Source organism: Phalacrocorax aristotelis, chromosome 4, assembly GCF_949628215.1.
Source record: "Phalacrocorax aristotelis chromosome 4, bGulAri2.1, whole genome shotgun sequence".
NCBI classification, from domain to species: Eukaryota; Metazoa; Chordata; class Aves; order Suliformes; family Phalacrocoracidae; genus Phalacrocorax; species Phalacrocorax aristotelis.
The window spans coordinates 67114576-67136558 of record NC_134279.1 but is presented as its reverse complement, the minus strand read 5'-3'; the positions used below and the strand labels follow the sequence as shown (position 1 = coordinate 67136558).

Here is a 21983-nt window from a genome sequence, read left to right as displayed (position 1 = left end):
ATGGTCGTACCACTAAATGCAACATCAGAAAAAAAAGGATCCAAAAGTACCTACATTTAAGCATTCAACTACAAGAGTGTGAGCCATAAAAGTCCTGCAGAGGCACCTGTGTTTCACCTACCTTTGTTGAGGTGAGACTGGCACATACTTAAACAATTCCGAATTCTCATACCCCCTGGAAAACCCTAGCAAAATAAATGTGCCAGCACTGTTCTCTGGCTGTAAGGCCAACTGGCAGGGAATGTCCCACCTTCATAATGTTAAGCCTTCTCATGCACCAGGACAGGAGACCACATACAAATTGCCTTCCAGCAATGGACTCTATATCACGCTAACTCCTGAAGCGTGCCCAGGGATTATTTGCGAGTCAGCAAAGCAGGCCAGGGTCAGCTCTAAAAGGGTATAGCCATTGCATTCAGGTACCTAAGAACATTGCTGAATGCTGTTGAATATGCAAGGATGGACATAACCTGAGGGTTTTGAATAGACGAAAGAGCTCTAAGTCTGACAGACCTGGATGGCTTAAGTATACAGAAGTACAAGTTGAGTACATAGAAGAGCAACCACTGGCACCTTCACTCCAACCTGCTATTCAGAAATGAATCCTGAGAGCAAAGACTGGAGCATAGAAGCCCTCATTCTTAGTCAGCCACACTTCCTATCAGCTAAGACAATCTGGCTCCTTTTTATACTCTCCTTTCTGAGCCAGGGATCCAGGCCCTCCTGGTTGCATCGTGGCCCAACTTCAATAGGTTGCTCACAGCACACACTATTTTTTCAGCTTGTTCATGGTGCATCAGCACGTGAGGTTTGAACTCCCTCGGGTTAAGGAGGACATTGACCCATATGTCAAGATTTCTGGGCAAGGGTTCTGGAATACCAGAAAAAGCCGGGCATCACTTACCACCTCCAATGCTGTGCTGTAAAAATAAACAAAAGAATGACTGGCTGAAACCGTCATGGTACATGTCTGTGGTGTCCCAAGCAATGAACTCCAGTCAAAGAAAAGCCTGTAGCTGGAGGCTGCAGTGAAGTCCCTGAGTTTGGCTGTGACTTTATGTCCTCCTGAGCATCCTAAATCTCTTCACCTGTGCAGTGGGTATAATGGCTTTTATAACTATATTGCTAGAATAAAAAATTAAAAATTGCAAAAAGACCTGATACTATGATGATGGGAGGGTAGGTAGATCTAGATTTTCAGAGTCTACAGAAAATATGAGGAGGCATAACAAAATTCATTATAGGAAATGGCTTTACTGTGCTAGAACTTTCAGGCACGTTTTCAATGATGTCATGGACATATACTTTAGTAAATGTACGTGGATGACCTTTTTTCCCCTCTTCATAATTATTTCCATTTTATAACAGCTCCAAGAGCCTGCAGGCAATGCATTTTCTTGTACTTTTTGGAAGGCTGAAGTCATCTGGTTTTCTTGATGCTACGCAATTCATTCAAGGTGTTTAATACTGATAACCAACCACAGATGCACTCCCTGGACTTTCGCGTTGCCTCAGCAGCACACTGCCTAAACCAGCCAACTACTATGGGGGAGGGGGGTGTTCAACTAAAACTGGAGAAAACACAGAATTTTATATTAATATAAGAATATCTATGTGATAAGCAAAAAACAAAAAAGTCATCATATATTAATGCCTTCTGGGTTTTGTTTAATTTTTTTGAGCACTCCCAAGAGGGAGATTGAATTGTTCATCACCAAAGGCGTTTTCTGCACAATCATAATTTCTATGATATTCCATAGATTCATACAGCCTTATTTATTAAAACACAGAGAGTTGAGTGTTATTAAATGCATGTTCCTGACAGCCCCTGCAGATACGAATAAAGTAGCTAATGAGAAGAAAAACTGCCTATATTGCCTTATTCCCAAGGCACAGATCATCTTTAAGCTAGATTGTCATGACAAATGGTTGTTTTCACCTTTATATACATCACCTTCCATGATTACACATATAGATGACTAGCTTTTTGGACTGTATCCATAACTAGCTTCAGACACTGTCTCAAGGACTTGATTCCAGCCTACTAGTAGGAAGCTGAGCAAAGATGAACTGTATTAATTGATTGGGAAAGCACATGTTTTTGTGCCTAAAAGAAACGAGTGCGAGCAAAATTTAAGCAGCTCAACTTTTAAAAGCTTTGTCAAAGAAAGCTTGAAGAGTATTAAATGCAAGTACTTTTCGTCTATGATTTTTTTCCTTATTTTGGCCTGATTTTTATATAACTCAGTATAATTTCACTGACATCAACAACCATCTTGCAGTTTATACCCTCTGAAGTTCTTTCTAATCTAATTCTTGTCCAGAAAGAAACTACAAAAGAACAAAACTTTGAACAATGAAATCAAACACTGGAAGTTAAAAATGTAAGATCCCTTTAGGTTTGTGTGAGAATATAAATTAGGGGTAAAATCTGGCATGATACATCCATCCCGAGAAGTACAAAGCAGCCACAAGTTCCATTTAAACAAAGGCATTATCAAGGACCAATAACTGCCTTCATAGCAGGTGTCAAAAAAGGCTGTTTTCTACTTTAATTTCACTTAAAGGAAATGCAGAGGAAAAAGCCTAAAATATCACTCCAAACCACACAGTGTTAAAAAATAATTTTGTTTTATATTTTAACCCTTCCTATGATTTCTTTGGTTTTCTACCCTCTTCAAGCAAATAGTCTTTAGCAGAATTTGGGGCAAGAAACGTGGGAGGACAGTGTAAGCAGAGAAATGAGAGCATCTTCATAGACAGCATCCTTCTCAAGCCCCCCTGGGGAGCTGCAGTGCTTTGGCTTACGTGGGTAGATTTTGTTTCTGCTGCTTTTCCTCTTGCTTCATGTATTTCTAATCCCTGCTGCAGTAGTCAGTGAAAAAGCTAAAGCAATCTCTTGAAGCTTTTGTGGTTCTTTTTTTTTTTTTTTTTCTTTTTTTTTGGTCTAGAAGGGAGGCAACCTTTTGCCTCTAAACTGGGTTCATACTCAGAAGAGTCTCGAGCAGAGCATGGCCGCTCCCCGTGGCCTCAGCAGAACTGGGCTGATTGGCAGAGGCTTGGAAGCAAGCCTTGGAGGTCAGAATATGACACTGTCCACATGTCCTTTGCTGCTCTGAAGTTCACTGATTCATTTGATAGTGTCCATACCTTGTATTTCTAAAGGTAATGAAATATAGTACTACCACAGGAGAAGCTTTGCACCCACTTACATCACTCTGGAGAAAGGTCTCTGCTGTCTGAGATGTTACTCCAGTTTGTACACTTGTATAACTGAAAGCAGAATTTTTCCTTACCATTTACTACAGCAACAGGAAGCTTACTTTAGGTAGCAAAGTGGCCCACAGCAGGAATCTAAATATTAAAATAAGACTATATGAACTAACCTGTCCTTATACTAAACTAGAAAGAATTTGAAGAAGATGAGAAATAAAGAGACCGGATGGTCTTCAAGATACCATTAGCCACCAAGAAGGTGCACAAAAGAAACAAAAAAGTGTCATGAATACAATTTTGTTGATAACATTGAAAGATTCCAGGAATATACATTTTGTTCTGAATCATTTTTCATTCTCCTTACACTGTTAGCTATCATAATGAGCAAGCTGTATTTCATGTTCTGTTTCTTATTGCAATTATTTTCATAAAATTAATTCATTTTAAAAATTACATTGTTCAAGGGCACTTAGCAACAGAATATATGATATTCTCTCCTTTGTATGGCTGAACATTTCGCCTCACACACTAGGAAAGAAAATCAGTAAGGCATCCAAGGATACACTGGAATACCACCATGATATTGAGAGCTATAAAAGACAGAGGCTTGCTATTAAACAGGCTACAATATTTCAAATAAAACCACAGCTCTAATACACCTGGTCAAAAGCTAATCAGTTGAAAGGTCCGGTATGGTGTTTAGAAGATTGAAACTTTACTTCCTTCCTTTGCATATCACTAACAGAAGATTATTCCATTTTATATTTCATTGTTTTGATTGGAAAGCCTCTAGAAAGAAATGTCTGCCTTCTTGTAGACTTGGGATCTACATTACATTGTGGTATACAGAGCGGTAATACTCCCGATGAAGCTGGTGCAGCGAAGCACCAGAGTGAGACGAGGTCTGCTCTAGAGAGTATTGTGATCTCTGCCTAATTACCAACACCATTTTGTTTAGACAGTGCTTGTGTTTTCCTTGGAGGTTTTGATCCAGCATAGCTGGGTCCAATCGTGCTTTATAACTGAAGTGCTATGAAATAGGGAATACTGCTGTGGGCTTTTTTTCATGTGCTTCATACTTACTTTAGTAAAATCATCTTATCTTGGGTAGAAATGGTGCACAGTCCTTTAATTAAATGAGCTCTAAGTTGTGCCTGAATGATTAATAAAATGAGAAAATTCTCTGTCTTGCTACGAAAGCACTCTTCTTTCGTATTGCTTCATTCTTTTCTATTCCTAAAACCTTTCTTCAAATCAGATCCCCAAGCTGATATTTGTTCCTTTGGGTTCGCCTAAGAACTATAATCTGTGGCTAAATCAAGTTAATTTTCTTTTGTCAGAAAACTCCAAAACAACAAAAAATCAAGAAATAAAAATAACCAGTTGTTGTTGTTGTTCATGAAGCATGGCATTTTCATGGCTAGAATTGCCCAAGGGAATGGAGAAATTAATTTCAATGCATTGGATTTTATGGGTATAAGAGACCTCTGAATAAATGAAAAACTATGATGTTTGGATCAAAGGAGGTATACCCGTTGACTTAAATGGATGTTGAACTGGATCTTTGAATAACAAACTGCCTTATTATGAAGTAATGGTGAGACAGCAACACTGACTGGAAAAAGGTAACAAGGCACAGGATTAAGGAATCAGTCTGGGGTAGGGAGGAATATTCAATATAGCACAGTTTTCTAGCTGTGTAGAACACAGTACCAGAAATGACACAATTCAGATGGAACCCTGTGTTATCATTTTGATAATGTCTTCTGCCTCCACTCTGCTCACAAGCCTCACGTATGCATCAATAGAGGTCTGGTTCAGCACCTCTGCTCATCGGCACTGCCTGTAGATTCTCCATGTTACATCCTATGGGTCTACCTTAGGTAAAGCGAACACAAAATCATGGGCTTCTGTTTATTAATTTGATACACCTGCTGATATTTCCTTTAACGTGAACAGAGGGTATGCTTACAAATAGAAAACAATGCACAGATTTGCACATTAATGACCATCAGATAGAAACTAATATTCATATATGTGTACATACAGCAGTGAGAAAGCATACCAAAGTTTTCTAACAGGTTAGTACAAATGGAGAATATTTGCAATTAATTAGTAAATTACCAAATAGTTCCGAGGGAACCTACAAAAATGTGTGTTTCATTTGTATCCATGTGTAGATATGTAGATAGATAGATATGTACATAGATAGAACTTTGGTTTTCACTCAGAACCAGTGCAAAAAATCAACCGTTTCTCTTTCTGCTTATTTTTTTTTCAAGTTTTGTAAATTACAGTAATCTGGTATGAGCAAGAGTCTGCTCTAAATTGCACCGCTGAAAGTCAGTAGCCACTGTACTGAAGTGAATAAATTCATACCAGTGTGAGGCCATAATATATCAGACACAACCGCTATAATGTTCTCAGATCCAGAAGCAAGAAAAGGAAATTTACAGCTTAGGACCTGTAGGATTCCCCAGCACTTTCTTGTCTCCTCCTTTCAGTGCTGGCAAATTTGGAGACGAGGTCCAACTTCAAGACAGATGCCAGCTGATATGAATCCATACTGCTGCTCTCTTCTCTGCCCAGCACAAGTAGCACATGGGGAGATATTAGGGATGGTCATCATTTGGGTGGGAAGGACCAGATTAGTTTTTTCATCAGTTCAGTCTCCTGACCCAGCTCTGACAGTGCTTGCACCAGTACGAGGGAGGTGACTGGAAGGAAAATTTAGCTTTGTGTGTGCCAGTCTCTAAAACCCACAGAAGCCCAGGACTATTACTCACTTTTTAAATGCTCGCTCTGTTTTACTGTTTAGAGTCAGGTTTTGGATTTCAGGGTTTCTGTTGTGAATATAAAATGGTGAGGTTACAGCAGAAAAAGTGGGAGTATATGGACAGACTGAATGACAAAGTGGGGAGGCATCCTCCATACAGACAAGGATCAGGGTGTGGAATAATCGCTGGAGGTGACTTAGAAATTAAACTTATGTTCTTCGAAAATGTACAGCATGGAAGAAACTTTCAGGGAAGAGTGTAACTGGCAGGTGAGAAAACCATTCCACAGAAGTCCCCTAGGCTTGTAACTTTAGATGTCGGCAATGCCAGGAGAACTTGGCGTACTGACTCTAAGAGGAGTTGTCTGGAGGGTGGAGCAGTGTAGAGACACCGTGGCCAGGCTTTGTGATAAATGGGGACTTGGGGTACCATGAAGCTGGTACGCTGCACATTTGCTACCCTGAGCCAACAGTCTGTCATGCTTTTGACAAAATGCTGTCCTTTTCAGGAACTTTGCTCATATCATATAATACCAAAACATACCTCCATCCCAAAAGCTACCTGCCTCTAAGGTGCGACCACCCCTCACTGGGCATGAGCTCTGAATTTTTCTAGTCTATACCTTTAAAAGCAAAGCGAGGAAATTTTACACCAATCATCATAAAGGTATGTATGACTACAGTTACTCAAGCTCCACCTGAAAGGTAAAAAATAGTATAAAATAGGTTAAGAGAGAAAAGGTGTTAGGGAAGATACCACTCTGACTCCTGAGACCAGTCAACAGGCTGAGCCTTTCTTCCCCCCAGTTGGGATGCCTTTGGGTAAGATCTGAGCACTTGGTTATACCAAGTGTCTCCCCAGGAAAACTTAGAAACCTCTGTATAGCTTCACTTTAAATCTCCAATGCATTAGAGTCACTCCATATTTGCTTAACGCACTTGTAGCCTAGCAGTGTTACTAATTTTCTTAGTATTTGCGTGTGTCTTGTAACCAGCAATCTTATCACTGGTAATCCAAAGAACCTCTGTATGTGTTGCTTTAATAAACTGCGCTATTCATTAGTCCAGCCGTGATCGTTCTCATTGAACACAACTGGCCTGGGCATCTGCCAAATTAGTTACTAACAACAAATACTCTGATGGGTGGTTACTTCTACAACCCTTAGAAAATAAACCGTTGACCAAGTCTGAGACTAAGACCAGACTTAGGCGCACCTCGACTCCTCTCAGAAAAGGAGTTTAGAAAGCAATGGGGTCCTGTCTGAACCTCATGACTCAATGGTAGGGTCTCCCCCTAGCCACTCCTCAGACTCTTACTATTAACGGAACACAGGGCATCACACAAGAAAGATGAGAGCTTTTCAGGAACATCCTAGAAATAGGATGAAACTCAAGAGCCCAGAGCAAACCCTCAACATATGTAGACATGGAAAAGCCAAATTTCATCTTGAGGTGCAGCAAAAATCTCTCTAGCAGAGACAGGTAAACAGTAACGCTGTTTTACCTATAGAAAGAGTGTCAGAGGAAGGGGAAGGGACAAGCAGGCTAACCAGTAAAGTTAATTACATATAGAAAATTATTTTAAAAGATTCTATGACCTAGTTGCTTGTGATATCACAATAAAACAGATTAATGAAATAATCTATCTGAAGATAAAAAACATGGGGGCGAGGGGGGTATAGGATTCACTTTCCAAATTAAGAGCAGACCATAAGGCTGCCATAAGCTTTTCACAATGAATACTTCAGGTTCTAAAATAACTGCTTCCAAGAACAAAGACTTGAACCACCAGCTTTTCATTAAAGCCTATTTCTTGACCTCTTCTAAGCACCCACCCCTCTCTGCCTAACAATTTGCACCAAACACCCATGGATATTCAATATTAAACAACTAATTAAAATTTTTGCTGTTTTCATTGCTTTGAACAAGAAGCTGGTTTTGGTGTTTTCAGGTCTTCATACAAATTGTACTTCTGCAGCTCTCATTCCTAAACTTAATTAATAGTTATTATTATTTATGACTGCACTGCATACTAGTCCAAGCTTTAATTTGGTCTTGTAAATAGAGAGCCTGTGGCTGTGTTTTTGGACTTTTTTCCTTCATCTTTTTTCCTTTCTGAAATAACATTATTAGTTCATATCTTGTAGCTTGTTTTTATATGGCTAGTGCTTTGTCTTTGTCTCTCTTTCTCTCCCTTTCACCCTTCTGACTTTTTTTATTTTTAAACTGCTCCAACCTAACTTCATTCTGATTTCTTACTCATGGATGCTTCAAGGACTCACATCGCTGATTATCATCCTTCCATTCTCATTAGTCCAGACCTTAATTTTATTTCAAAGGTCATATGGTCTGTATGTCCAGTGGGCATGGTAGCTGGCTTGTGTTCATACACAATATATCTTTCTCCTTAAGTGATACTCATGAGCCTGGTAGTGCCCTTTGTGTGAAGACTGGCCATTACCATCTCCAGAATACCAGTAAAATTTGCCATTTCTGCTAAAACCCCAATTTGTTCTCTAATCATTTGCACTGTTCCCATTCCCCCTTTTTCACGGACTTCTCAAATTCCTGCTATCCACAGATACTAAAATCTGTTTCTGAGCTACGAGAAGCAGAAGAGGTCACTACTGTTCACTACCGGCTCGCTGTGCTCTCCCAAGTCTGATTTAAAATTGCCATCTGTTTTTGGTTTTTTTTTTTTTAATACTATTGGGTTTGCTCTGTCCTTTTTTGCTTCTCATGTGCCACAGTTTTCCCACCTATCAAACATTTCATTCATTTTAATAAAATGCTTAGATATCAATGGATGAAAAGCACACCACTATTACTGTTAGCAATATGAACATTATCTTTCCAACCCATGTACCATCCAGAGATTGCTTCAGATGCCATCTTCTCTTCAGAACATTTCTAAGTTGGTGCTTCATTCTCTACCTGTCCTGTCTTCTGCAGCTTTCCTGCTCCCTTGTTCCACCCACTCCCTCCTGACCACTTCTTTTTAAAAAATATTGCTGTATGATATTCTCTGATCTTTCCTGTTTATGATGAAATAGCTCTTGATATAACTATTCTGTGATGCTGTGTCTTTATTGAAAGAGTGAAAAGCTAACATTTGACTGTATGAGCCATTGCAAAGAATACATTTCTTCTCATTTACTATTCTGAAAGCAACATATAAAACTGTCTATAAAGCATTAGATGCATAAAAGAGAGGAACAGAAAGCACTGTGATCATTACTAAAATAAATGCTAAGAAATTACATTACCAGAAAACCTTGGCAGAATCAGCTAATTATAGTTGGCACAGATAGATAACGGACAGCTAGCTATAGTCATCTAAATCCTTCTGTGAGAACTCTCTGATTTTGACCACATTTTCCTGGGGAGAGCTACCCCGAACAGGATTGGTTTAGGTTAAAAAATTCCACCATTTATAGGAATAAAGTCTACAAAATTTTGTGTCTGCTTTCAGCATCTCCAGTTCTGACAATTCTTTAAAATTGACAGCTTTCATAGGAGAAGCTCCAGAATAATTAAAAGATCCAAACCCGCTCCTTTGAGTGCTTGTGAACCCTTAATACACAACTCTTATTCATATCTATTAGGAGGCAGCATGTCACTACATGATCCCTTACTCTGTTTCCCTAACACCCCCCATTCAGCGCACAGCACAAAGTAAATGAAGTTGCTGTGTGCAGGACTTCATTCGTATATGCTGAAGACATGGAAATGTGGCAGAAGCATGAAGCAAGGAACTGCAGAAGAAGAAAGGATAAGCTTAGAGTAACCTAATGGTGCTTTAGCAAATTGCTCCTTCCCCCAAGCTCTACTGTGGTACTAAGTCATGGAAAAATTATTTTTACCAGCATGTTCCCAGAACCACCTTTTTCAACTACATAGCTAACCTGAGACAACAGGCTGCATCCAATGGCAATAGTTTTGTTATTAGGATATGGACGAGACGAAATTTCAAGTGCTCTGCAAAATCATGCCCTTGGTTTCTCAGAATGGCTACGTCCCCTTAGCTGACCCCTCTGAGTGCCCCAGCGCTCATCCATGTGCCCCAATGCCACATGTGCACACCAGGAATGACAACACCTCTTCAGCTGGTAGGTGCTATGCAGCCATTAACATTTGCACTTGGGATACTAAAATGACACTGCAGAAAAGCCTATAAGGAAATGAGTAGGACTGAAGCACTTGCTACGGAGTGCTAGTCACCCCATGCACTGCATGCATCGAGGAGTCTGTGGGAAACAGAATGCATGATGATGCAGTTAAAAGACGATGACATAACATAACTCACAAAGGGAAACGAATTCATGTTGCATGGGTGACTATCAACATAGCATTTCTTTTCCCTGAGTACGTAACTTTGCATCCTTAACATGCATATAAGCTTTCTCCTTCTTCACTGAAGATATTCAATCTGCTGTAAAATGTTGACCAGATAGCTGCCACAAACTGTTAAATATTAGGAGCAAACTAGCTCCCAAATTATTTGAGTTCATATCCTTTCCATGCATGAAAACATATTTAGAGAAGCAAATTTCTCTGCACATTAAAGGAAGCTGTTGCATGTGTGCCTATTTTGCATGTGCAAAAGACAATTTTGCATACACAGTGGATATACATACAAATGGCTTTTGATTGCGGTGTAAGTATTGCCTTTAGAAAATTGAGTCCCATTAAATAATTCATGTTATCCTCCTAGAAGAACAAATCCAAAAGTGTCTAGTGAGGAACTAAATTAGTGAAAGGGGGGAGTCAGCAAATATTGTCTTCTGTGTTGCAATAGTAACACTTCATTTTTGGTTTATGCAGAAAACAAACAAATTGGATAATTTGTAGCTCAGATAAGCCTTGGTTAATATAACCATGCAGGATGTAAGGGGAAATGGGAGTGTACATTCCCCTGCCTAGGTACCTCTCATGATGCAGAGCAGGAGGGTTCTGCCATGCTAACTCTCGCTTTGCAAGAGGTAGATGCAGATTTGGCTCCATTAACACCAATAAGCTGGGTACCAGAGCAGACCCACAGGATGGGGAGGATGCAATAGCTACACCTGGGGAACAGCACTAAGAAATCGCTCCGACCCAACCAGTGCAAGAAAGCAGAGACAGATTTTGAAAACCTCCTGGCCAAGATACAACCATATTCCAAGGCTCAGGCCAGGTAGTCCTGCCTAAATGACAGTAGGGGCTGGCTTTTTTATAACATCAGAAATTTTGAGAGAATAAATCATTTTCTAGAAGGCAGCAAGAAACATTTAAGCTCCAAATTGTGAATAGTGCTGCTGGTGTAAAGCTACTGTTTTTAGAATACATTCAAATCCATTACGCACTGAAGACCTAAATAAAATAGCTGAGCAACTAGAAAATTTCATAGAAAAAAAAATAAGAAGGTAATGTGTGAGGACTAGATTATTGTAGCTTGGTGGAAACTGTTCTCCTAAGTGTTATCTCTGTACTGGATTATTGTTTGTTCCTGGACTCATACTGACTGAGACTAGGATATAGGTCTTGGCCTTATTATCTGATAGTTTGTAATATCTACTACTTGATGACTTGATGAGAAATTACATTTTAAAAAGCTTGATATTAATTTAAAACCTACAAGGTTTTGCTCATTATTTCTGAGACAGCCTATTCAACTCCTAGCCAGCAGCTACAGCGAAGTATGCTGACCCCATTGATGAGGTAATCAATTATGCTGGAACAAAACAAACTAGTAACTAAAAAGAAAGGAAGCCTATGGTTTTATACAAAGCCAGAGGAAACAGGGAGACAGACCATTTGGCAAATGATACAGGACAAAACATTTCATTTCCAGGTTCCAAGAAGATATATTTTAAATTTGTATTAAATATGATTTACAAAATCAATGTTCTTCTACGCTGGACAGCTTTACTCGGAGCAAATGAAGACAAACCAGGGCACGCATCCAAAGCTGTGGCTCTACAGGCATGTGGCACTCTGGAACGGAGGTTTACATGCCAGCAACTGCAATTATCCCAAGTAGCAATGATTTAGCATTCTGTGATGTCTAGAGTGTAAAAAATCCAGGCTGTACCTTTATATCACAACCATCTGAAATCTAGGTTTAAATTCTGCCTTTAGACTGCCGCACAGCTTGCTGCTATGTGCACGTTGGAGAATAAAAATGATTAATTCTGCCCATCAGTGAAGTTTTCACTTACGAGTATCACAAGCCTTTGCTGTGTGCAGCAGAAAGAAAAAGAAAATTATTTTTATGCTTAGTTTCAAATCCTTATTCAAAACCATGTAACAGCACTAATTACTAAACACTGGGAGGACGGAATGAAATATCATAAAATGCTGGCTTAAAAAAAACAACACAACCGAAAACCAAAACACCTGAAACGTAAGTGCGTTTACCACATTTTTCTTTTTAGTCCATGATTTTAAAATGCAAAGTTCAGAAAAGATTTTCCTGTTAAAATTAATAGAAAATGTAATTGGGAAAGAAGTAAATAAAAATGGAAATATATCATCTAATATGAGATCCCATCATGAGCTGAACATCTGAAAAAAGAGCAGAACGATCCATTCCTCACCACAAGAAAGAGAGACGCAAAGATTGTATTGGGGGAAAAAAAGATATCCTTTTGGAATCACCGCAGCGGGAGCCAGAGGAAGCTTTGCACCCAGAGACCTAATGTTGTCTGTTAAGCTAACAAAACTAGTCTGGAAGAAGAGAAAAAGTAAGGTTTCATCTTTTCATCCCCTTCCACTTCACTGCTCATCTCCCTAGCACTTATGTTGATCCCAGTTTTCTTGTTCTGAGGATTTTTTTTTCCCTCCCCCTTTCCTTTCTTCCTTTTTTCTTTGATGCTAGCAGGGGGAGCAGCATGGGTGCCTGATGCCAGCTGCGTCCTAACAGGGACCCTGCCTTTCTCATTTGCATTGTCACATTTAGCAATTACTATAGAATATGCCACAAAGGACCCGGAAGGGGTCAGTGATAGAGACAGCACCACAAATTCAGCATGGCCCTCCAAGCCTTGTGGAGGATGGGTACTGAATACTGTGGCTGGTGTGGGCCAGCCCAAGTGCTTGCCAGTGCGTCTGGTCATGCTAAGGGGATTAAGCCCTCAAAAGAAGGTCAATGACTTGTGGCACAGGAAAATTTGGAAAGAGAATATGGAAATAGCCTACCTAAGCCAGCTGCTTGCTGCCAGTTTGCCAAGTTGGTGTAACGCAAAACTTGGCGTGACTGAGGAGGAATCCCCAGTGGGGATTTCTGGAGAACGTGCTCTAGGATGCTTCACCATGAGACAACGACAACCTGACTATAGGGATGTTGCCAAAGTGCAACAGTCGGTCTCTGTACCAAACCAGTGACTAAACTAACTGTGAGAATACAATACACACAATATACACATATTATTCTTGTATTTATACACGGAGAAATTCTAATGCTATGTATTGTTCTTCTGAGGCCTTGTGCCATAAGCTTCTTTCAGTTACACTACAACAGACCTGCCCTGCATAACTCAGACTATAATTTGAACAGTAACTTTTACACTAACACCACATAAGCAGCAGTCAGCAATGGCTTATCATATTGGGCGAGTAAGGACAATTACAGGCTGCCTATTAGCTGTAGGGATACAGTGAGAGAGATCTCACCACACATGTCAGTCTGCACACTGTCTGCCTTAGAGTTCAAAACACTCTGGGGGTAGGACTCCGTCCAGAGGTACGGTGTTACAAAGGTCATAGACCTGAATGAAGTGCAATTAAATACAGATTATCAGGTACAGCTCTACATTAGGCTGAAAATAGCTGCATTTTATAGTGTTCTTGTTATTTTAAAAAAGCATCCTCAATAATTACTCACACAATCCAGAGGAATAAAATCAGATATTCTTGGCCAAGTGAGCTTGGCGTATCATTGAGTAATTTGCTTCATTTTGTCTACTAATGGCATGTCTAGAAATACGAAAAAACTGGATTTTAACCTTGAAATATGAACTCTACAAACCCATATTTCTGTGTATGCATTGTAAGCCCACACCAGGGAATACTTTCAAAAATAAAAATAAACTTACAAACTTTGAATGCTCTTTAGGGGTCAAAAAGCAATGAGAACAAATGCATTATTTAATCATAAAACCCACACTCAATTCGGTGCAAGGCTGAGGAGAGAGCTCAGGCTCCCAGAAGCAAGTGAAGTGAGGACTGCTCTGAGGGGCTGCTGCAAATGGGGCTGGAGCTGAGCTTTCCCTCAGACCTGCCTCTGCCTGGGAGAGGTGGGCAGGTGGAAGAGCTTGTTAATAAGAACAAGCTGCCATTTTCTCAGGAACAGTGAAACAGAGAGAAAAAATGGCAGGGAACTTCTTGCTTTACAAAAAACAAAGTAATTATTCAAAACTGAGGAGAAAGACCTTTAAAAGCATTGGCTACTCACACATTGCTTTGACTCCAGGATAAAATTCTTTTCCTTTCTAATGGCGCGTTGTTAGCAGCTACATCTTTATTACAGTCTCTGTGTTTCTTCTTCATCCTCATTAAGAGTAAGGTCCATTTCTTACCTGACCAACACAGGCTCTCCTCTCATTACCTTGACTCAAAGCTAACAGTAACTTTTAAAAAATGCTCACAATAATCATCAGCTATAGTACGCTTACCCTGAGGTAGTTGAGGGTGAAGTTTGTCAGACCCATTCGAGTGATGTTTTTGGACAGCTGCTCCAGCACCTGAGGGTCTTGTGCCTAAACAACAGAGGAAAAAAGAATTTTCACTTTGCTTTTTGTCTGTTTGTTTTTCTCAATGTGCTTAGTGGAGTGCAGGGAGGGTTCTCTGAAGAGAGATGCTATAGAAAAAATACACATTGATGCTAAATTGATATCATAAGCTACAGAGTTCAGTTTGCACAGGAAAATGCAAAACCTTATGAAACTGGAGCAGAATAAAGATTGTTTTCCAATATCTTCTTTTTGTCTCTATCCATTGAAGAGATAGACCTAGGAGGTCCAGTCATGCACAGAGGTGCAAGCGAGCAGGGCCCCACCAAAGAGCTTCCTGAGGTACCACAGTACACTTTGAGCCTTGCATTTGCTGGCTTGGTGTCCCAGGAGACTAAGCAGATAAAGGCAGGAATAAAGAAAGTATTGCTTTCTTTTCATGGATAAGAAACTGAAGCACAGAGAACTCATGAAGGCACCTTCAGCAGAGCTGGTCACGTAAGTGGCATTAAGGACAGGCTGGAGAACCCTTCTGGTTGAAGTTATTTTCCCAGAATTAAATAGGAAAAATGCAAGCACAGTCCTTCTCTGACCCTAGCCAGGAGCTTTACCTGTGAGACCATCTTCCTTTTTAAAATGAGATCAGTCTCATTACTAAAATTAATACCTGCTGGTTGCTGCCTAACCTGGTCTACTTGCTTTGAATTGCAGCCCTCTAAATACATATTGTTGCTCATGCCCATCCTTGTCGTCCCTTGATGGGGTACTGTTGAAGAGTTCAGAAGATCAGCCCTCTAAAATAACTCTGAGACAGAAATGGTGGATCAGATTTTCAAAGGCATTTTCTTCAGGCCTGTAATAGCATTTTTAAAAAAGTTCAGGCTGTTAAAGTTATTTAAAATTCCTCACTGAGAATAAATCTTTATCTATGGATAGCTAAGTAACTTGATGTCAAAATATGGGCATGTATGTAGGCCTGTGTTCTCACCCTCTATAAAACCACAGTCCTGCAATTAATTTTGTATATGGAGCACTACTAAGCTGAACGATTCTACAATGCAGAACTGGAAGTCCACATAAGACTCTGTCCTTTTTTTTCTCCCTAGTGATTTACATTATAATGTTTTGACTTCAACCTGTAGAATATTTAATATTTTAATATTCCATTGTGTGTGTTTCCATGCAATTACAAACAAAAAAAAAAAAAGTCTTGAAACATGAAAAAAAGAGGATCTGGATTAAAATTCTAAAGGATTCTAGGTATATAGTCATTACTTGTTTTCTGTCTCATACAAGGGTAACAGTTTGCTTAATTTAAAGACTAAATATAATTCGTACCTATGATCAGTAGTTCACTTATTTTAGTGTAGTTCATATCAATAAGAACAAATTATGGGCCCAAATCACCCAGACCACCAAACGGGATTAGGAGGAAAACTATGTGCTAAAACAAAATGAAAACATAGCAACACTGGCAACAATAGAGCACTGAGAAACAAGGGAGTGATGAAAGAACTTGTAAATGGATGCAGTTGCAGGCAAACCAAAATATTTATAGTTAATTGCCTTGGGTGTGAAATTTGCTGGAGTTCTTCATAAACCTAATCTCATCTCTTTGCATTAGGTCAAGTGAAAAAAGGATTACTTACATGCATGGCTAGAATGCTGCGTGGGACTAATTCTCTGTACTGTCTAATAGTAAAGTGCCATGTTTTTATTCTCATAAGATCATCAAAAGTAAACTCCAAGATAAGACGTCCTTCTGTGCATACCTAGAATACATAAAATGCATGAAATAAATTCCCAGGAATTTTGTTTTCAATGGTATTGTATCATCGATTAAACAATATTCAAAAATATCAGAGCAGTATTCTATTGTTCACCTCTGCTAGACTGTTTTTCTTTCTCTTGGGGAGCAAAAACAAATGTGGGAAAATGACTTGTGGAGACAGTAACTTATAACACTATAGATTTTATGGCATTTTACAAACATAGAATATTGTGTGTGCTAAATCTTATTTATTGCATCAATTCTCTTTCCCTTGCAGATCGCTACATCTAATTAATGACTGAACCTCGCAGTGGAGGTGGCTGTGGTGCAACTGCATCCACTTGATGTCAAGTTGCTGAACCAGTCATTCCCAATCTGTTTTACATTGCCCTTTCCTTACAATAGCGTGGCACGTAAACCTTCCTTTCATGTCCAGTTGGAGTACACAGAGCCCTGAATGCCTGTGGCCAAACCAGATTTTTTTCCTATTCTTTTCCTTGTCTTTTCCAAGAGTTCTTGTCTTTTCCAGGTATTTTATCCCATTTTTATTTTTCATTTCTTATCTACTTTTATTAACCCCACCCTTCCAAGGAAAGCCAGATGCAGTGTCTGCCATTGGGCTGCATGAGCTGTGTTGCCACGGCAGGTTTGAGAACCAGGGGAGCAGAGAAGAGGTTGCAGTTGTGGACAATGGAGCTGCTTCCACAGAAAGTGTTTCATGCAGCTTTTTGAGAGGTCTTGTCTGAGAAAGGAGAGAAAATATGGAAGGAATAAATGCAGCAACTGGGTACTACCTGGAAATGAAAAGTAAAATAAATTACTGGGGGCTTTGAAACAACTGTCCACAACTTTATGTGGAAAAATGCTGTGGCAGTGGTGGTCTCTAAGGTGTAAAATACATGCTCAGCATGGGATCCTGACTTGAGTATTGTACGTGATGCATGATCTGAAAATTAACTCCCTCTGTTGTTGATTTTTTTCTTTAAGTTGAATGTTTAGACTTACAACTCCAAAGTAAACTTGCAAGTGCAGGGTACAGGGATATTGTGGAAACAGAGTGCAACGGCTTTCAAAAGAAAAGGTTCCTGCAACTTTAATTTTAATACAACTAATATTTGATTGAGCGAATAGCCATCCTGGATTAGTTGAGTCTGTTGAGCCTTTTTACAAGTCCCAGCTCAGACTTGGCTAGTTCCCACTTGGGCAATGTGTGGCTTTTCTGGTTAACATCGTCTTAGTTTTTCCTCCTGGTTGTTTCTGCAAAGACATGTAGGTAATTTTAACAGGCATACTATATAAATTACTGTAGACCTATGAAGGAGAATCTTTCAACAGGTTCTCACCTGCACTTTTCAACATACCTTACTAATGCCTTCAAGTTTTTCTTGTGACTTATTTTGTCACCTGACCCTGATTTTGATTTTCTCAGCAGTTGCACTATGACAAGAAATTACACAGGGGTACACATGTGCACACATAAGGATTCATACAAGAGGAAAATATTTTATACGAGTGTTATCAGTGTTGAGGCCAAAGATCCTGATTGCTGACCAGTTAACATGTAAATATTTCAGGTTTAAAATATTTTTTCAATAAGAATACCTGTGGCTTCTCAAATGTTTCTTCTGTTAAGCTCAAAATCCCACAGCTCTTAACAGATTTATTTTATGCACTGGCATTAACAAATTCTAATAGAAAAACTGAAGCACATACCTCATGTCACAGTGGTAAAAATTTATACATCTTATAAAGGAATTTAATTTCCTTATGTAGAGCAGAATTTTACGTGTTCCTTTTAATCAATAAAATTGGAGCAGTTCTGATTTTAAATGGGCCTCTTCTTTATTTTTTTAAAGCTGCCTTTTACATAGAATCCAAAAAATCAAAAGGGTCTCCAATTAAGAAAACATTTTCTGTTGTGCTGAATTCATGTTACCGTACTGTGAGCTCTGACATTTTGTTTCTGTGGTAACCAAAATCAGCTGATTAGTTGGCATGGCAACAGAAAAGATGTAATCCCAGCAGACACACTCTAATCAATGCCCCCAGCACAGATGGTCTCCGGAGGATCAACAAGAAAGAGGCTGGCAGGCATTCAGTATATCACGTGGTTGCTCTAGACTAGGCCAGGAAAAAACTAAAAAAGAACATTTCTCAAACTAACCAATAGCTTTTTAACCCCTTCGCTGCACTTATTAATTGTAGGAATTTCAACTGCTCACACCTATGAAAACTAACTTTGGTCCTGTGCATTATTGCTCAGAGCCTCGCTCTCCTAACACCAGGCAGCTTTTAAAACTCTTCCCTTTTTATTAACGACCATTTCTCAAACCTGGCTCTGTGCTTGAAAAGAAACCTAAAGCTTATACAAATCTGAGAAATGCCTGAGATTGTTAGTAAGGATTAAAATCACTGAGTTTCAAGAGCTTCACCTATAAAATCCAGCTGATGGCCCCACTGTTGGGCACAGGACAAGAACGGTTTGAACATGGGGTGCTCACTGTTCTAGGGGTGAAGGAAAAGCTCGCCTCTGCTAATCTATTGGGAAATATAAATAAACATCACTAACTGCAGAAAAACAGTTCGCCTACACATAAATTTGGAGCGTCGGTAAACACGGTGAAAACAGAGACTTAGGAGGATGCCTAAAGCTTTCCTTTACCTGGAGAAAAAAATGAAGCAACTGCCAGGTGAACAACCATGGTAGTTAGGGCTTCAGTCTCTTCTCTACCACATTTAACTTGTGCCATTGAATGGTATTAAATTCTTTATAGTATTTATTTATACCTTGATAAAACAATTTTAAAGTGCGAGACACTTTACAAGGGGTCTTGTCCTCTCAAGACAAGCTGGACTATTCATATTGTCAGTTAGGCACGTTCTAGCCATATTTGTTTGAAAAAAAATTGGAAATGCCAGTTTATATATTTGTCCAATACTGCAGTATGGAGTGAGTTGCTGTAACCAGGGCAATGTCAAAATGAATAAAATGCAGCTGTGGATTCCTGATTCAATATGCGATAGGAACTGTTTCAGCCCCTTGTATTAGAAGTTAATGAATTTGTAGCTTACAAGTTGTGAAACTGAAACAGCTATTAACAAATTTAGTTAGTTTGTATTTTTGCATTAAAAGCAGCCCTTTGTGGTGGTTTCACTGGATCAAATTCAGACATGATCTAAGGAGGCCATTGGAGTACTGCTTATTATGGGAGGTCTGCGGTGTTCCACCACCGATGCTGTGAGAGTTAGTTTACCTTTGGCTACAAGGTCTGCGCCCTCAGTGTCTCTGCTAGATGTTACACGCACACAGCTGAGCCAGCGTTCAGCCCTAACTTATTTCTGAGAGTAATATATTCTTTTCTCCCTTATTCCGTCAACTACTTTGTTTTATTTCAAATTTTCTCTAACACAGTCTTATTTTAAACATGCAGCCATTAAACCCTCCTAATTTTTCTCCTAGAGTTCAAATTGCATTCCCACGTGAACTTTTCTACAGGGATACAGAGGTTTATATTGGAATCCGCAACAGAAACGTCAGGCTGAAGCAGGCCGTGTGCCGGCAGGGCTGCAGTGCACACGGACGGTCTCACTGCACACAACAGGATGGTGCTACGGGAGGTGACGGTGGCCCCTCTGACATGAGGTGTGCACCCAGCCCGGCCCCTGCTGCTAGCCGATCCTTGGCTTGCTGGTTACTAGTCTCCTTTCCAACGTAACAACACTGTAATGCGCTGTTATGATAAGTGAAATACAATAATTGAATCAAGAAAAGTGTGGTTTGTTTACTGATTAAAAAAAAACCCACCACCTTTTATTTGCTATTGCATTAAAGCTAACACACAGGGAAGTGACAGAAATCGTTCTAGGGAGCTATGCGAGGAAGCAGCTACTGTATACCCTCGTCACGCCCTCTGCACCTGGCCAGCACACATAACTCCTCATGGCAAAGAGGTGCTACCCAGGAATATCTGGTCTCTTTGCATATCTCTCTCTCTCTGTCTCTGATTGTGTCTAAGGCACAGGAGGCTGGGGTGGGAGAGCTGGAACAACGACACCATTAAATGTACTCCTCCCAGCTCCCCAGTGCTCTGCACACCAGCAGCTTCCTCTCCCCCTTCTTTGAGCCCCACTCCTTGAGCCATGAAGATGTCGTGGAAGACACTTCAAAGTGATGGGACTCACACACATGCTAAAACAGCATAAGCCGTGTGGGCTCTGGTCACGATGCTGTCAACAGCTGGTGCCTTATTGACTCAAACCTCCACAGTCCTGCAGGCCAAGGGCAACATGGATGGGTTATTTACCCCTGTGCCCTTTCTCCTTTTGTGCTTTTCTCCACACAAATGTTAAAATTCACACAGATGAACAGTCACAAGATGGAAAATCACCATTTCCTGTTAATTTACAAAAGGGTACATTGACATTTTGAAAATCAGTTTACTGATTTTTTAATGTAAGATTTTTGCCTTCAATTTGTATTTTCTGCCTTTTTATATTTATATAAAAAGGTATATATGTTATTATGTATAACATATAAATATATGGCACTCAGCTTAATTACAGGACTAGAAGTGGCCAATGCATGAAGATAATTCACTATCAATTACAAATATTGAATATTCACTAACTGCCTGATCCAGAGCATGTTTAAATCAATTGACTCCTTCCATTGACTTCACTGCCCTTTGGACTGGCATCCTACTGTATTAAATCACTATTTTCCTAGAGATTTATAGTCCTTGGACTGGGTAAGTACCAAATGTGAAACGTACCATCCCAAATAGTAGGTACCAGCAATGTGAAATCTCATTGTTGCTTTAAAATGAAGCCTAGAGAGGAGATGGGCAGGTTGAATTTAATTCACATACAGCTGATGGTTCTGGCAACCCCGCATTATGTGCTCCTCTTGCAGTCTTTCTGTGAGAATTGCAGAGGATGCCCACAGAATTTTCCAGTCACGTAATGAATATAGAAAACAGTAATTAAATGGCTTCAAGGGTTTTCAGTATTAGAAATAATCTCAGTCTACCAGAAAAATGCAACAGCCTATATTTTTCACTCTTATATACACTGAAAAAGAAAAAGAGAGAAAAAAAGAAACAAAACAAAACAAAACAACCAAACCAACAACATGCTTTATTGAGTCTTCCCTGTTACCTTGGTAAACATGGGTTTTCCATGCTGAGTGACCATGGTGCATTGATCACAGTCCACTGTGATGGATGAGTTGTGGTATGACTCTTTTGAGTGCTTGAGAATGTAATACAGGTCTGTTACACCTCCTTCAAAGACAGTGCTAAAATAACGAGGAATGAGGGTCCTTCCAATTGCTGTGAGGAAAATACAAAGGAGAATTCAGCAAATGCTCTAGGTTATAAAATCTCAAACCATTTGCTAATAGAACATGACTAATTTTAAGCGCAATGAAATCAAACTTTCATTTAATGACTGTAATAGATGTTCTCTGTCTGATGTAGAAATGAAGCTACGCCTGCTCCCATTGAAATCA

The 21983-nt window shown here is 39.6% G+C and overlaps 1 protein-coding gene and 1 long non-coding RNA gene across 18 annotated transcripts in view; one reads left to right on the top strand and one right to left on the bottom strand.

The window, feature by feature from the left end:
- Window positions 1-21983, bottom strand: part of LDB2 (LIM domain binding 2) — a 231730-nt gene that overhangs the window by 40436 nt on the left and 169311 nt on the right. For all 17 annotated transcript variants that reach the window (XM_075091806.1, XM_075091816.1, XM_075091812.1 and 14 more), the window contains 3 exons: window positions 21632-21804; window positions 16353-16475; window positions 14647-14730 (listed from right to left, as the gene is read on the bottom strand). In XM_075091806.1, the coding sequence (XP_074947907.1) occupies window positions 14647-14730; window positions 16353-16475; window positions 21632-21804 (380 nt within the window). The remainder of the gene's footprint in view (window positions 1-14646; window positions 14731-16352; window positions 16476-21631; window positions 21805-21983) is intronic.
- The window catches only part of LOC142056634 (uncharacterized), a 132711-nt gene that overhangs the window by 108876 nt on the left and 1852 nt on the right, over window positions 1-21983 (top strand). The gene's annotated exons all lie outside the window — the stretch shown is intronic.